General features: G+C 37.7%; 1 protein-coding gene across 1 annotated transcript in view; it reads left to right on the plus strand.

Annotated features, from left to right (window-relative positions):
- The window catches only part of Tmc1 (transmembrane channel like 1), a 108,278-nt gene that overhangs the window by 72,685 nt on the left and 17,871 nt on the right, over window positions 1-17,722 (plus strand). The window contains exons 8-12 of the mRNA XM_051200167.1: window positions 432-576; window positions 1,353-1,547; window positions 4,320-4,499; window positions 4,621-4,782; window positions 10,564-10,692. Of these exons, the coding sequence (XP_051056124.1) occupies window positions 432-576; window positions 1,353-1,547; window positions 4,320-4,499; window positions 4,621-4,782; window positions 10,564-10,692 (811 nt within the window). The remainder of the gene's footprint in view (window positions 1-431; window positions 577-1,352; window positions 1,548-4,319; window positions 4,500-4,620; window positions 4,783-10,563; window positions 10,693-17,722) is intronic.

Genomic DNA, 17,722 nt, shown 5'->3' on the forward strand with positions numbered 1-17,722 from the left:
GCCTGGAACCGGAAATGAACTGGAAGCAAAGGCATGGCTAGTGCTTCCAGCTTCAGACCTACCATTTCATCTTGTACTGGTTTCCAATCTAGTCTTTGTGTTAGTTTCTCTTGAAGAATATAGTTCAGGCAGCTTTGTATCAGCCTTAAAATAACTCCATCTTCTCTCTACAGGGGATTTATTCTGCCAGTCACTATAGGTATTAAAATCAGCAGTGTGTAGCAGTTTTTGATCACTACAGAATAAGAGAATTAAATAAACTGCATAAAATTTAGTAATCAAAGTTTCTAATGTCTATTTATATGAATAACTTATTTAAAATGTGATCCAGACATTGAATTTTTAGTTTACCTGTGACTGCTGTCTTTTTATTCCCTTGCCTGCCTGTATTACTTTTTTCTGGATGCTGTAGTAAACACCTGCTTTTACAGGATGACCAAAAATATTGGTGATGATGGGGGTGGTGATGACAATACTTTCAACTTCAGCTGGAAGGTTTTCTGCAGTTGGGACTATCTGATTGGTAATCCTGAAACAGCTGACAACAAATTTAATTCTATCACAATGAACTTTAAGGTAACCCAAAAGCTCATTCTTTGTATCCTAAGGGTATCGTTGGGAAACATTCTGTGTGAATTATCAAATATTTTGACAATTAGGAGAACGATGTTCTTATCATTGCTGCCTACTATAATGTGACATGAGTCTGATTACAACAGAAACAGCCTGTGACCTGTAACAGCTTTATTTTTAATTCAGGACTTTTCTTCTCCAAATTTAGTAATAAAATACTGCTATTTGGTTGAAATAGGAGCTCACTGGTTATCAGATAGTTCAAATATGGTCCTTAGTCATTTGCAGAAACATGTAGGCTCAGTAAATTGCTTCTAAAGCATTACAACATAGCTTTAAAGCAATACCTGGAGAGCAGGGCATGGTTTTACACACTTATAATCCCAGTGTTTTGGAGATTGGAGGCAGGAGCCTCAGCTACAAAGCAAGTTTAAAGCCAGCATAAGCTACATGAAATTGTTTCATAAAAGCAAAACCCTACATGACCCCCATCCCCTGTAAAAATCAAGTACTGAAAGAAGTATCTTTTAGAATGTAGATTCTCCTAGTGTTATGATTTAAAAGGATCTCATGTAGCTCAGGCCAGCCTCAAGCTTGAATTGAAATAGATGCTAACCCCACACTTAGCTTCTACCAATTCACTGGCTGTCCTGTTCTGTCACTATTCAGCTACTTTATGGAACTTTAGATTTAGTTTACAGCTTTGCTCCTTGTTTTTCTCAACTCATAGTCTTTTTCACAGGAGTGTTTCTCTTGTGTTCTGTTTTGCCTGGCTGCAGGAAGCCATCATAGAAGAAAGAGCGGCCCAGGTGGAGGAGAACATCCACCTCATCAGATTCCTGAGGTTTCTTGCTAACTTCTTCGTGTTCCTAACACTTGGTGCAAGTGGATACCTCATCTTTTGGGCGGTGAAGCGATCCCAGGAATTTGCACAGCAAGATCCTGACACCCTTGGGTGGTGGGAAAAGAATGAAGTTCGTCTCTGAATGCTTTTAACATGCTTCGAAACTCATACTTGCTATTTTGTGCGCTATGTTTCTGCAGTTGAACTTGAGACAAGGCTGCTTTCTGCCTGGTGCTCCATTCTGCTCTCTTGCTTATCCACCCCTCTGCACATTTTTCACCATCTTCCTGTTATGTTTCCAAATCTGTGCTGTTGGGTTTTTCATCTATGTCAAGATGCAAAGTTAGAATGGGAAGAGAGAAGAGGATATTTTATAGAGGGAATTGTGCATCTTAGGAGGCAGTATGACAGACAAAGTTAGGAAAACCATGTTGAGAGCCTTGATGTTTTATTTCAACTCTAAGACTCTTCCTACAACCCAATATTGCTTTCTTGGAAGATGTCATTTCCACAGCTGAAAGGCCATATTCCTTTTTTTTGTCTTTAGTTCCTATACCTATCTTATAAGAAGCACTCAGATTGCCTGCTTAATTTTGTGTTTCTAGCCTTTTCACAAGAATCCCAGTGAAACATCTCCAATGCTTTCTTGCCAAAGCCTTTGTTCCTCAGCTATTCAAATGAGGAAAACCAGCTCTTGGCCGAATTTGCCTGCAGAGAATCTGCCTAATTAGTGTGTAGGAGAGAGGTGATTAGAATACAGATTTCGAATCAGGAAATAATTGGTCCTGAGTTATTACAAGAGCCTGTGGTACATAAAATATTTTCGTGTACCACACAACATTAATTTGAACTTGGGCATTTTCAGAGCATGTGCAAATTTTTGCTATGGGGATATTTAAGCATCCCAGATGGAAATTTCTGCAAAGCTCTATAGATGGAAGAATTTTGAGATGACTCTTTATAAATGTATGACTTCTTAGAAATGTCTTAGCTGGCAAGTGATTCAGTAGAAATAAAAAAAAAAAAAAAAAAGAATGCCTGTGCTTTTAATCCCAGCACTTTGAGGCAGAAGCAGGTAGATCTCTGTGAGTTCGAGACCAGCCTGGTCTACAAGAGCTAGTTCCAGGACAGGCTCCAAAGCTACAGAGAAACCCTGTCTTGAAAAACAAAAACAAAAACAAACAAACCAAAAAAAAAAAAAAAAAAAAAAAAAAGAAAGAAAGAAAAAAGAAAAAAAATGTCTCTATGTAAAAACAGTATAAAAACTTCAGAAGTGATAACAACCCAAATGAACCACATGGTTAAAGATAACAGTATTACAGTTGTTCCATGGAAACCTGTTGATGTTATTAAATAAAGGGATTTTTTTTTCTCCCAAAAGGTCAAAAATAGCACAGAGAACACAAAGAATTTATCAGGTTTTTTTTTTCCCAAAATATTCTCTTAATGTTGACAGTAAGTATAAGAAAAATGTTCATTCAGCTTTGGTTCATGGCATAATGGTCCTATTTTGGTATAAATGAATCATACTAAGTGGCTAATGGTTGCTTATCATTAACTTCTTCCCATCACTCTGGGGTGAGAAAGTTTCTGACTTTGAAGCCACCTGGACCTCACAGTGAATTTTAAGCCAGTCTACCTTAATATCCTGAAAATAATAACTCTTTAAGAAGGGTTTAATATCTCTTTTAGAGGAACCCTGAGCTCTAGCTACAAGTGGATACAATAATGGAGACTCAGAAATAAGTTCATGTATCTACTGAAACTGTCAGGAGTGGTCTTTGTGGGGTTCAATAGGAGCCAGCTGAACGGCCCCAAGTCCATACCTGAGTGGGGAGTGTGGATGAGCGAAAGGCTAGCTATAGATGATAAAGAAAAGACAGAGAGATAGATAGTCTAAAGGCCAGGAGGACAGATCAGTCAATACTGAAATGCCACGAGTTTATTTTTCATCACTCTTATATACCTTAACCAAAAAGCGGAACACACTATCAAGTATACGGAACAGACTTTTCTTTCTCACTTATTCTAAGGGATCAGTAACCACACCTTAGCTTCAACTTCTTGTTCCCTAGCCTTGAGGTCAAGAGTAGCCACACCTCAGATTCAGGTCTGTTTTATTTTGACTAAGACAGCCAAACATCCTACTGTAGCCACACCTTTGATCTTTAGGTCTTATGACTTGCTGACAACAGCTTTGAACTCTCTGTCCTTGTGCCAAGATGGTGTGCAGCTATCTTTATGGGTACCCACATGAAACAAAAGTGAAATTGTCGTTATATATAATTGTACAGACTCTGCTACATTTTTTAGGTCCAGTTGAGAATATTTCACACTGATTTTATATCATGCTGAGTTGTAGATCCTCTTGATCATTCTAATAGGATGTTCTTAGTAAAAACTTGAACAATTAGTGATTGTATTCTAGATATATTTGGTAGTTCTAATCATTCAAAATATGGGCGGTACAGGGGGAAATTAAAAAAAAAAAATGTTTAGTGCTGACAGTTTGAGCCAGGTATTTAGAGAGTAAGTCACAGGAGGAGTTACTTCCAGTCTGTCCTTCCTCTTTAACTCATTTTCAAAGTGCCATGCATCAACATTTCACAGTCAGTAGCCACATAGAACAGTGTGTTCTCTGGGCAGAGAGATAGAGAGATATAAATTGTGCACTCACTATACCAATGAAACATGATTACGAGTACATCCGCAAGCTCATATATATAACTTGTAAATATCAATTGAATACTGTCTTTGTCATTTTATTGAGACCAAATACTAAGAATGCATGGCATAATCTTGGTTTTATATAATATCAATGGGACTTAGCTGAAAAATCTTCCCAGGTTCTACAGGGAAGCAGTATTAATGGAAACGCCCCAATCCCTGTGTCTCCTTGTAGATGAACATGGTTATGTCCCTCCTGGGGATGTTCTGTCCCACCCTGTTTGACTTATTTGCTGAACTGGAAGATTACCATCCACTCATTGCTCTGAAGTGGCTGCTGGGGCGCATTTTTGCTCTTCTTCTAGGCAACTTGTATGTATTTATTCTTGCCTTAATGGATGAGATTAACAACAAGGTGAGCCTTGTGTCTGGATTGTCCTTGTCATCAGTATGTTAATTTCCCAGTTTGGAGATGACCAGGAATGTCTTTGAAACTGTGCTGTGTGATTTTCCTGTCCACTTTTTTTGATATCTAGATTGAAGAGGAGAAGCTCGTGAAAGCCAATATTACCCTGTGGGAAGCCAACATGATTAAGGCTTACAATGAATCTCTCTCTGGGAACACCACAGGACCACCCTTTTTTGTTCACCCTGCAGATGTACCACGAGGACCCTGCTGGGAAACAATGGTGGGACAGGTAACATTATGAAGAAAAGTGTATGCTGTTAGTGGACCAAATGATCTGAATACTTCCTCCAAACTAAGGCCTTTTTGTTTATTGTTTATTAATAAAAATAGAGACATTTGAATATTTAGGTTTTGCTGGCTCTGAATTTCATATGTATTAACTCAGGGAGACTTCACATCCATCCCCTGAGATAAACACATTTTATTTTTACAGCACTTTTATAGCTGTGCATAAAAGGATAGCTTACAATTGTGTGAAGAGATTCACGCCACCTATTATACTCTAACAAAGCACCCAAATTTAGATACAGACTCAAACAGTGCTTATGTGGAGCCTTAGTGTTATTTGTTTTTATAAAAAAGGTCTAGTTGTTTTATAATATCAAATTTTAATCTAATGACTTTCCCTTAAGCTTTAAAAGAAATGCTATTTTAAGTTACTTGTTTTTTTATAATGGTTATGTAAATGCTGATATTTTACCAGATAAAAGAAACAAGGTCTCATTGTTTACTGTCCAATAAAGGGAAAGAAAACCAAACAAAAACAACTACAGAGGCTGTTTCAGACTCATCCACTTCTGTACAGATTCTATTTATGCTTTGTGAAGCTTGTAATTTTATCTCATTGGAGAAAACACTCTTAATGTGCATTCAACCTTAGTTCATCAAGTGCAGACAAATTGAAGTGTATTTTAGTATTTCTAGAATAGAGCAGGTCATCATATCAGTCTCTGTGAATTGAACACATTTTAAAAATTATATTTCCTGTAGAATGAGAATATCAATATATTAGCACAAGTCTTACTCAAGTAACGCAATGTAAGCAAGTGTGGACTCAAAAGACACCTTCACTCTCAGTCTAATGTTCATGAGGTTAAGCCATTGTGACTTCTATTATGGGGGGAAATATATATATATATTTGTGTGTGTGTGTGAATATATAGATATATATATATATATATGACTGAAAATGACATAAAGGAGTAATAGTCTAACAAATTTGCTTTGTTTATTTTTTAAGTATTTGAGGATCAGATAAGTTCCTTAAGTGAATGCTGCTAGATTTTCAGATCTTCACAAGTCATACATGCCTCTAGAAACATACATGAATAATAAAATAAAGCTTGTCTGACTTTAAAAGAGAGATACTGTAGGCTATGGTGTGGTAAGCAGAGCAAGGGCCCAAGTTGTTCACCTGTGTGTCTGTTGCCATACTTGGCAAAAATGCACATTACACATGTCAGAGCTTAGCAGGATGAATGACCTTGAACTGTTTTGGGCGAGTCTAATAAAGTTACAAGGGGTGTCTCTATAAGAGAAACACAGAGTCAAAGTCAGAGAATTGCCATATGACAAAGGAAGCAGAGGTTGGAGTGATGCTCTTCAGAGATGGAAGAAGGGGCAATAGCTGAAGGAGTGTGGACAACTTCTAGGAGTCAGAAACGTAGCAGATTCTCCGCATGTCCACACTTTGATTCTAGACTTCTGTCTTTCTGAACCATGAGAAAATAGTTGTATTATTTTCATCTACAGAGTCCATGACAGTTTGTTCTATCAAAGACAGGCAGTCACTTGTGGGTTTACATTTCAATGCTCTGTGTGAAGTATGTTCTCATGGACTCTTTCTTCACAACTAACCTAGCCCCTATATCTGCAGCCCAGCATTTGAGTACTGACACCCTTAGAATGTACAGTTTGCAAACATGCAGTTTGAGATGCTCTCTTCTGGACTGTGCTAGGAATCCTACCCTTTGAGAGGGCCAACGCCTGCTGAACAGGATCAGAATAACTGTAAAGTCTAAGATCAGGATGGCCATTAGACATTGCGGTATCATTCTGAGAGAAATTTATATTCCTGATACAGAAGCTTCTGTGACAGTCCTCCATCATGTTTACTCATAATAACACAGAAACCATGTGTTTAATTCTCCTTCTCTGAGGCCCCAGAACATGGCATGTCTCAGAACATGTGTGCTGTATGCTGTTTTGGGGAATTATATCTGTAGTGAGTTTCTCATTTCATCATTGCTCCTTACTGCCACTCTCTCCCCACTTCCTTCAACATGCTGTTAAGGGACACTACCCTCCCCCTGCTGACTCTGCTGACATTCCCGTAAGTGTTTGATACCCTTTGGGGGAAGAAAGGAAATATGGAATTCTGAACTAGGTCAATGGAATTTGGGAGAGTGAAGGTAACTTGGTGGATACAATTTTGAGTGCTGGTAAGCACTAGCCCTTGAGATATCAGTATCTCCATCCATGTATCTGGAAATATTTCTATCCTTTAGAGACTGAAAAATGAAGAGATGGCAGAGCCAGCCGAGTTTATGTAATTATGAACATGTACCCCAAAAGCTCGTGATTCTATGGGAACATTTCAGGTATTAGCTCTTCTTTTCCAGGAATGTCTTCCACTTTGTTCTCTTTCCATGATGCCTTGTCACTCAAAATTCTCTTGGTTCTAAAAAACCCAATGAACTGGCTTTCCTTTCAGCTGTGCAGTGTTTCTCAAGTACTAATTTATTACCTTCAGTGGTATTTGAAAGACAAACAGCAGAATCTTTCCTGTGGGACAAGTAGGCACACGAAGCCATGGCTGACATTGCATCTGGAAGAATAAGAAACCAAGTGATAAGGACAACACTGAGAATGGCTAACACTGATGATCATGTAATGTGCCAAGCATTAGCTCCTTGAAATTTTAAGCCACCTGAATATCACCATTCTATAGATGAGAATATTGAGAGACAGATTCGCTCAAGACCTTATAGGAAGTCAATGGCAGGAGCTAAGTTTTACCCTCACAGTGACAGTGGGATTATGGAGCTTGCATCTTTGTTCAACACTGTATTGTCCCCATGAGACACAATCATCACTAGGCATAGCCTCTAGACTTCTGCATACATGTACCCCTTCATGCTGTTGGCATACGTGTGCCCCTTCATGCTGTCTGCATACATGATCCCCCTTTATGCTGTCTGCATGCATGGAGGGCATTCCTGAGGTAGCTGAGCCACTCTTTCAGAAGGTTCTCTTTTCTCTATAGCAGTACATCTCTTCTGCTATCTGTGAGTTTGATACTTACAATTTATACTACCATCTTCAGATTCTCCTTGTGGATTTTAAGTAAAATGCCATACCTTGGGAAAGAATAATGCTTCAGCTATTGGGTGATAACCCTTACTTAAGGAGGAGGCATGAGTGACTTTCTAACAGCTCTGAAATTTTCTCTTCTCAGGAAATCTTCCCGGGCTATTTGAGGAACCTTAAAAAAAAAACTCCTCCCACCCTACCTCTAGACAATGTTGTCAGTGTCTTAACATTGACCAGGGACTAAAAGGGAGAATGAGAATATAGAAGAGAAAGGTTGCATTCCAGAATAACCAGGAGTTACTAGCAAATATTCACTCATCCCATATTTACTTAATGGCAACACCCACAACTTTTGGATTCTAAGAATACAGAGGAATTGAAAGATGGGCCCCTTTTTGTGAAAAGCACAGCCTATTTATTACAGAGAGAAGCAAGGCCAGTGACTATATAATTATAAAAGGCTTTCAGATATACATTGGCAATGAAACAGATAAAATACATGGAATCTAAGTGTTTCTTTTTTCCACAGTTCTTATCTGTCTAAGGGAGCAAAGGAAGCTTGCCTCAGTCATGCTATGACAGTGTTTGTCAGCTGGTAAAAAAACTGAGTTAGGAGGTAAGTTAGGCGAATTAGGCGAAGCTGGAAGAGGAAAGCTATATGCAGGGCCGAGTACCCTGAGAAAGTTTGGAGTTTGATAGTCTAAAAGAAGGCCAGTAAGACTGAAAAGGAAACAGAGGAGCAATACAAGAATAACACAGGGAGCTGTATGCAGCGCCCCCTACAAGGATGAGGAACTGTGTGGCCCAGTGATGAGAGGCTTTAAAACACCTATGGGAAAAGCTCTTTCTTTTCCCTCATTTTTTCTGTCTATTCGTCTGCTATGAGGTCAAAATGTCCTGCTGCTTATAGGCCTTTGTCATGAGTTACTTTGCAAGGGAATTAATGCTAAATTAATTTTTTAAATGCATATTAAGTTTTCAATAATCTTTTGCTTTTTTATTATATTTATATTGCAGCTAACATACCGAAGGTAGTTGATGTATATATTTTATTTTAATATATTATAAAATAAATATTAGTTATAAATGTTTTATATGGTACTCAGGCATGGCAAGGAAGGTGATGATGACTGATGATGACAGGAGTTTAGGAGGCACAACTCTGGAGCATGAGGCTGGAAGTTTACTGATGACTATGTCAAATGCCTACTTGCTCTATGAGTCAAATGTACTCATTAGTAGAAAGGAGACTATCTAGATGGATAGAAGTCAAAAATCAAAAGGCTTTTTACAGAATAGTGGTATTTCTTTTCTTATTTTTTTCATAAGACTGGACTCATGGACCCCAGATTTGAGGATGACCTTGACTTTCAGATCTTCCTGCCTCTGTATCCTGAGTGCTGGGGTCACTGGTTACACCACTGCTGGTTAACACAGTGCTTGGTCAAACTCAGTGTTTTGTAATTGCTAGGTGAGCATTCTGTCAACTGATCATATCCCCATCCTTGACCTTTGCAAAATTATGACTTTATGCATTCAGTGTCTTTAGTCTTCAGGATACAAATAATTGAAGAGAAACAGAAAAGGAACAGCAGGAATAAACTATGGTGAGGAAAACATATAATTATTTACCATTTTTATTAATGCTTATTGTCATATATTTCCATGAGGTAATAGTGACCTTCCTGTCTAACTCACAATACACATACTTTGCATTTAAATTCAAACCCATGCCACAGAAGTGACTTGACTTTTCCACAACTTTTATCTTCATATATGTACATATATATACACACACATATATGAAGATATATACATATGTATATATGTGTGTATATATGCACATATCTTATATACTCATATACACATATATGCATACATGGATGTTTTGTAAAAATAAGTTTTCCAAGCATCTTACTCTACAGATTTTTTAAAGCTTTTGTTGAAAACAAGGTTTTTTTTTTTTTTTTTTGGCTTTTTAATAACTCACCATTGTGGTGAAGTACACTCCATAGGCTCATTCATGTGTTTGAAAATTGGATCGCAAGATGGTGGCACTGTTTGAAAAGTGGTAGAGTTTTTAGAAGATAGAATTAAGTTGTAGAAAGTGGGTCACTGAGGGGATGTCTGGGGTAGGGTAAGCCTGAACCCACTGATGTTCATTCTTTGCTTTCTGACTGTGTTAGTATTGTGACCAGCCACCTCACACTCACACCACTATGCTTCCCTGGTTAATGGACTGTACCCCCTTCAACTGTAAGCCTCTCATGCAGCTTCTTGTCATAAATTTGGCCAACCTCAAGGAGAGTAACTAATTCCAGTGCTTTTTAAGCAACCCCATTGAAGTTTCTTCCATGTACCATATACACTTTATACTTCTAAAGCATACAATCCAATGATAGATACAAACCTAAAATCTATACATGATGAATATTTTTCCATTTGCTTTTAAACTTTTGTCTCATAATGTTTCCCAGTAAAAGAAAGCTGGTATAGAAATTTGGGGATGGAGCTGCTTAGTTAAGAGTAATAAAATACAGGGGAGTTATTTTCATTTACTAGGTATACCTAATTATTTTACTTTTCTTTTAGCCATAGTCTTCAAGCCAGTGACTTAGAAACATGACAGTTTTGATATCAATATTAGGGTCATCTGAAGACAGAAATGTGTTCATTAATAAAGACTGTATCATACCAGGAGTTTGTGCGACTCACCGTTTCTGATGTTCTGACCACTTATGTCACGATCCTCATTGGTGATTTCCTCAGAGCATGCTTCGTGAGGTTTTGCAATTACTGCTGGTGCTGGGATTTGGAATACGGATATGTAAGTATAGTGCTGACTTCTTCTTTATCAAGTTTCTACTCTGTGATTCATCACTTACCCACACTCCCCAAGTGGAATGGGGTCTCAGCAATACATGAGTGAGGTCACCTTGTGAGATGTCAATAAACAAAGAGTTGGCAGTAAGATTATATGTAATGAATCTTTCTCTGTCCTGTCAGCCAGTCCCCAAATAGTGACACTTCTCAAATAATGGGACTTCTTGTTAATTATGAAAGTTCTACCTATAGTTTAGGTTTGTTCCTAACTAGCTCTTAAACTTTAAATTAACCCAATTATCTTAATCTCTGTTCTGTCATGTGTAACCCTTCTTCCAACTTGTACCTTCTACTTCCTCTCCATGTCTTCTGGTGTCTATCTCTGCCTGGATTCCTTCTCCTGCTTTTTCTCTGTGCCTGGAATTCCCACCTATCCTCCAGCCTAGCTATTGGCCATTTAGCTTTTATTAAACAAATCTCAGTGTCAAATCTTTACACAGTGGAATAAAACATTTTGCAACAGTTATAATTCTTCAGAAGAGCCCAGATTTGAGTATAATGGTTTCTAATACTTAAGTAAAGTTAGCTCTGACTCATTAAAATAATGACCCTCTGTGGTGATATATTGTTTATGATTTAATAAAGCTTTCCTGAAGATCAGAATATAAAGCTAGCTGCAGCCATAGAGGCCAGGCATTGGTGGTACACATCTTTAATCCTAACAGCCATACTAGTTAGACATAGAAGCTGGGAAGTGGTGAAGCATGACTTTGATCCCAGTCCTAGAGAGGTCTATAAGACAGGAGAAGCAGGGTCTCAGAACTGACAGTCTCCAGCTACATTGAGTACAGGATTACCCCAGCCTTGGAAGAGGTAAGAACTCTCTGGTGGTTTGGCTGCTTTGCTTTTCTTATCTTAAGCTTGACTCCTGATATCTGTCTCTGGGTTTATATTGTTTGTGCTATAGCCCTCGAACTGTCAGAATGTTGAAGGAAACCTTGGTCCTATGGCCAGCTCACTTCCCATGAAGCTAGCTGGTGCTAATACAAGATTTCTTTAAACTGTATATTCTTTATATCCCTGTGTGAATTTTGCTGTGGGACTGGGTGATTATCATGTGCTAGTTACTATGTAGTACATGACAGGCTGAAAGGATTCAGTGAGCCAGACAGACAACAGAGGGGAACTGTGGAGATTTCAAGGAAGATCCAGTTTGTTGACAGGGTTTTGCTTGAATGGATCCCTGGAGGCATCCTGAAATAATAACACAGGTTTCTCTGAACCTGTCAGGTGTTAACTTTACCACCATCTTTTCCTTTGTGCCCAAGTTAAAATCTCCCTCAAACTTAGGGAAGTGGTAGAGCATACATGATTCTTGGTCTGACATGTCAACAGGTCTCTATTGCCTATTTGTACAAATAAAACTGGTTTCAGCATATCTGATGGTACCCATGTGTTTAAGCTCCCCCCCCCACCCCATGGCTTTAAGAGCACGCTGAACGTGATACCTTCCTAGGGTTCTCAGTTTGCTTCGTTTCTTGCTGCCTCAGCCTTGTTGCTATATTCTAATTTTCATACATATGCAATTTTTAAAATTTTCAAACACAAAAAAGTTTCTTTCATTTGCACTTACTATTGAGGGATGCTGGTACCCTCAAACTAGACATGGCCACTTCTTTGTCATTAAGCATCCCTTCAATAGGTCACTTCCTCAGAGTTCTTCTCTGACTACCATTCTAACATAGCCCCTTTATGCTACGGCAATTTACTGTTTTGTTTTATGAACAAAATGTACAACCATTGGATATTTCTTTTTAAACTGTTTATTATCCATCTCCTCTTACAGTGAGGGATATATGAAGAAAAAATGTCTGTTGTTTGAGCCAGGCTAGCAACATGGCAAACACCCTCTGTTGACTGTGTGGATAAACTTATACCTCCACATCCTGATACCATTCGGGCAGCAGTGGCAGCTGGAAGAATGTTGCCTCTTAGTCAGCGGGGCCTCCAGAGTTGTTGAGGCTGTGTGTTCTAAGCTAGCAATGATTCTCTTCCCACCAGTGAAGAATTAATCTGCACAGGTGATCTCACTTCTATCTCATGCTTTCTTGGATCTAGACTAAGGGCACATTCAAGATTCTGGGCTACATCTTTTGGCTATTTGATTTTGAGACAGTGCCTTTTATTAGATCATCTCTGTTACCCTCATTTAAGGTGCCCCCCTTAGATGAGGCAAAAGCACTTAGGTAATGCTTCTGGTCCATGGCTGTGAGGTAATGCAGCAGAGAGCTAGGATGCCACTGTACAGCTCTCCTATTGCTTGCTATGAGGTATTTATCTGGCTTAGATTCAGATTCATTTCTATTTTCCCTGCCTGATTCAGCTCTTCTGAGGCAGACACAAAAATTGCATCTCTTCCTTAGATCATGGCTTGTCTTTTGTTTGCCTTTTATCCCTTACTGCTTTCTTCTTAAGTGGTAGGAAAGTTGACTATGAATATGAAGTCAATATAACATGACCTGGATGCATAAAAGCTGTAATTAAATGACTGTAATTTATTATTTATTGAGTGCTGACAGAGCTCTTGGGTTAGTACAAAGTACAGGAAACAGGTTTCTGTTTTTGAGTCACAAAGAAAGAATTCTCTCTCATTTTACCTTTGGAAGGTTCTTTGAAGGAAAGTTCAAAATCAAAACAAGTTATAAAATGTTAATGTTAGATGATGTATCTTTGCTGTGGCTCCTATCATTCCTGCCAATTCCTGACTGACTTCTTTGGAAGCCTGCTGGTGCTGGCCACTATGAGAAAATGTGTGCAAGGTACTGAGTGGCATAGAGGAGATGAGGATGCTGGAGTCCACAGAGAATATTCAACTTGGACCTGGTCTTGAGTTTAATTTGTTTGCCCAGTGTTTGGGTATTTTTAATGAGCTAAAACTTTTAAAACTGGAAACTTCTGCATAATACATTTTCTTTGTTGACATATTAGAAAACTTGGCCATATTAGACTCATTCCCAATTGAGAAAAAAATAGGCAGAAACTTACACCTTCAACCATTAGTATATTCATTCTTCAATTCTACCAATACTACTACCTTTATCTAGCAAGCTGTAAGATCTAAAGGCATGCAAGGTAATTAGCAAAAGACAGATCAATTGTTCTTGGACTTTGGAGTATACATGTGGAAAGACAGAAGACAGGAAGACAGGAGAGAGAGAGAGAGAGAGAGAGAGAGAGAGAGAGAGAGAAGAGAGGAGAGAGAGATATGGTTGGAGAAAGAGACATTGAGTGGATCTTGTAGGATGAGTAGAATTTCAAGGGAGGAAGAAGACATTTCCTAAAAGGAACAAATGAGACAGGGCCCCAGAGGTGAACACTCCAGTCAGTGTTTCTCTGCTCTTGCTTTAGATTAGCTAATTGATAATTTTGGTTCAGAAAGCACTTGCTATAAACGAAAGAAAAACTTGAGCTGAGGTGAGGAGAGATTCCTAAGTATATTCAGGAAATTGAGAGAAAATGTGGCCATTTGCCATGAAAAAGATATTATTTCTTTGTTTCTAGGAATTTCAAAAGTATCATGAGATTTTTTGTAGAAAAATTGTAAAAGACAATAAAGTTAAATGTAAAAATAAAAATTATAGCCAATTCTACCAGTAGTGAGAACATTTAATTTGAGTCAAATAATCTTAATATTGCATATATGTACATAAACATTATGTTTTAATATGTCCCATTATAGATTACATATGTGTATTTGTGTGTATGTATGTATACACGTATTTTCGTATGCAGACAGGTAATCTTTGTGCCTATTTTGAGTACCTCACTGGCTGTGTCACCACGTCTTCATGTTACTGCAAGATTATAAATAACATGCTATTATTTGTGAGCTGTGGACTGAGTCCAAGGCCTTTGTCATGCTGACTTGTGCTGTACCACTAAGCCAAAACCTTAGCCTTCTGTAATATAAATTTATTTTTATTAACATAGATTAGTTGTACAAAAAAATCAGATTTGCTATGCTATTTCAAGATAGCATATAATACACATTTGGTCATAGTCACCCATTTTTTATTCTCCGTTTTCCCCTTCAACACCCTGATTGTCCAAATTTTAGTTTTATGTCAGTGTTAGGCTCCCCTACATTCCATAATGATAGAAAACACATTCAGTTACAATTTTTATGAGTCTAGTTTATTTTTATCACAACAATCTGTCTTTCATCAATTTTCCACAAGTGATATAATGTTGTTCTTTTAAAATATAATATGATTTTAATGGTTATATGTTATGCATTCAGATTTAGAAAAATTTACAGTAGTTTATTTGTTGTGAGTTGAACTATATCTGTTTTTGTTACAATAACTATTATGCTGACATTCGATTATATTAATGTTGGTAAACATCATCATATATACATCCTAGTGGTGCACATAAATTTTTTCCTTACAACATATTTCCCAAAGCTGGTTTGCTTGGTTCTATTTTGTTCTATTTTATTTTAATTTTGTTGTTGCTCACCAGTTCAGTCAGTGAAGAATGTTTTAACCTTGCATTTAATTTACACTGACAGCAGGCTTAGTGTTTATCAGCAGAAACAATAAAGAGTACCTGGAAAGATGTAGGATTCTATGCCGGCCTGTGTGAACAAATCCACCATCTTCTTTATTCTTGTATTTTTAAGGGGGTCTCTGCTACAAATGAATGCAAATTAAAACCATGAGAGATTTCCCTGAGATCTGATGAAGATGCTCAAAATATCCATAAATGTGCATGATAGTGAGACTACCTGAGTGTAGTCCTAATCATTCAGCCTTTGGTAACATTCTATTTTTAATTCAGTATTCACTATGTATCAGAAGTGTTACAAATAATTTATATTTGTAAGATATTTTTCATTCCATGTTAAAAAAAACAGCAATGCTGTGAAGTTGATATTATTCTTATTCCACAATAAATAAAGGCTTAAAGAATGTTAAATCAGTGGCATACAGCTGGGTAGTGGTAGAGTTACAATTAGAACTCCTATATAATTTACTTCAAAGCCATAACCACATTTATATCATGTTAAATGTTCACTGTAACACAGAATATCTGAAGAGTGAAATGCCAAAGAGTGAATGCAATATATGGCTTTTCAAACTTCCAGTGCTCCCTGGATTGGATATTACATTCTGTAGAATGGAGTAAACTTGAATGATTAGAGGGCACAAGATAGAAGATGCTCACTGGTAGATATGGGCAAGTGTGAGATTGCCATCAGCAAGACAGCATGATACAGTAAGGAGACGTGGGCATACCATGATGGAGCAAGAATGAATGTGAAGAACCTACATAGCAGGCTTTATATGATGCTGCACTTCAGTATGTGGAGAGACTCAATCCGCAGTTAGCAGGATCCTACTTCTCAGCTAGGCTAAAGGGCAAAGCCTTGAGGGCTGAATCAGCCTGGTAGATGAAGCAAAAACTTATCCTAGATCTGTGGTTCTCAAACTTAGTCATTCATCAGAGTCCACAAAGGGCCTAGGAGAATTTAGTAGTTCTATTTAGTAGCTCTGGGGCAGGGCCTGAGCATTAACTTTTCTTCACAGCTTCTTGGTGACCCTGTGACTTCAGTCTAGAGACCACACATAGGCACCAATTGTCTGGAGTCACAGCCCAGGCTTAGCCTGCAGCACTGAGTGGAGTGGTACAACTGCGGGAATTGGAAATTATGGAAATGGTCAGGAAGGTCCTTGCAAAGGCAGAATACATTGGCTCTGAGAGCCTGATTGCATTTCCTAACATCTGTATAGTGGCATTCTGCTCCAGATAATTCAATTTTCAGGATACAATGGATTTCCCCAGGCTGTTTTTCCAGTGAGCCTATACCTTCCCTAGATAGATGCTTGATTCTAGCTCATTGTAAAATCCCCAAAACACACTCTCTCTCTCTCTCTATATATATATATATATATGTATGTATGTATGTATGTATGTATGTATGTATATACACACACGAATATATACATATGTATATGTATGTATACACACATATATATGTATACATACATATACATTTACATATACATACATATATATATATATATATAACTTCTATTTCTTGGTTATTTTCCTCTGATCAAAACCAAGTGAGTCCTTCTGTTGCTGGCAGTATAGGCAGTATAGGCAGGGGGAGTGGCCATGGGTGAACTTCCTACACTACTCTCATTACCTTATCTCAAGTTTCAAGAAAACATGCATATTTCCCCCTTTCTCATGAACTATTTAACTTTTAATCCAATATTTTTCTTATTTCAGAGACAAATGTATTGCAAATTAATTTCTATTTGGTGAAGTATTGCTTTAATACTTTAAATATAATATAATCTCATGGTTTCAAGAAGCTTCCCTCTAAAAGAATGAACACTGAATCATATATACTGACATAACTTTGTGTGCCATTTTTAGAGTGGAGTGTTATGTGTTTACTACATGACATTGAATTTCATTTTTAAAGCATTTACAGAGAAGCATTAAAAAATAACTGGGCTTAGTTTTAATAAATTTCAGATTTTAGGTTAGGAAAGGATGTCAGAGAATTTCTAGTCAGGAACTGGTGACTGTTTTCTGAAAAGGGATGGGCAATGTTTTAGACTTTGCAAGTGATACACTCTCTGCTCCAGCCAATAAGCTCTGTTTTAATCTAAACCTGTGGGAGACAATGCACGAAGGAGGAGCTGCAGCTTTATTCTAATAAAAAATCACTTACAAAAGCAGATGGCCATCCATCTTCAGTTTATGGGCTGTAACATGCTGACTCCAGACCTATTTCATTTCATTGATTTATCTGTGCAGAAACTAGATCCTCGAGAGACAAGTGACTGGCCCAGCTCACGTACTCAGGAAACATTGGGGCAGAGTTTACTTCTTAAATGTAAATCTAATGTCTATACAGAAGACCACAGGGTATAGAGGACACTTTTGCAGCCTCACTTTTTTCTGTCAGTTTAGAAAACCAATACCTTACTCCTTTAGATACTGCTATGCTGGAG

Source organism: Phodopus roborovskii, unplaced genomic scaffold (genome assembly GCF_943737965.1).
Source record: "Phodopus roborovskii unplaced genomic scaffold, PHOROB, whole genome shotgun sequence".
Classification (NCBI taxonomy): Eukaryota; Metazoa; Chordata; class Mammalia; order Rodentia; family Cricetidae; genus Phodopus; species Phodopus roborovskii.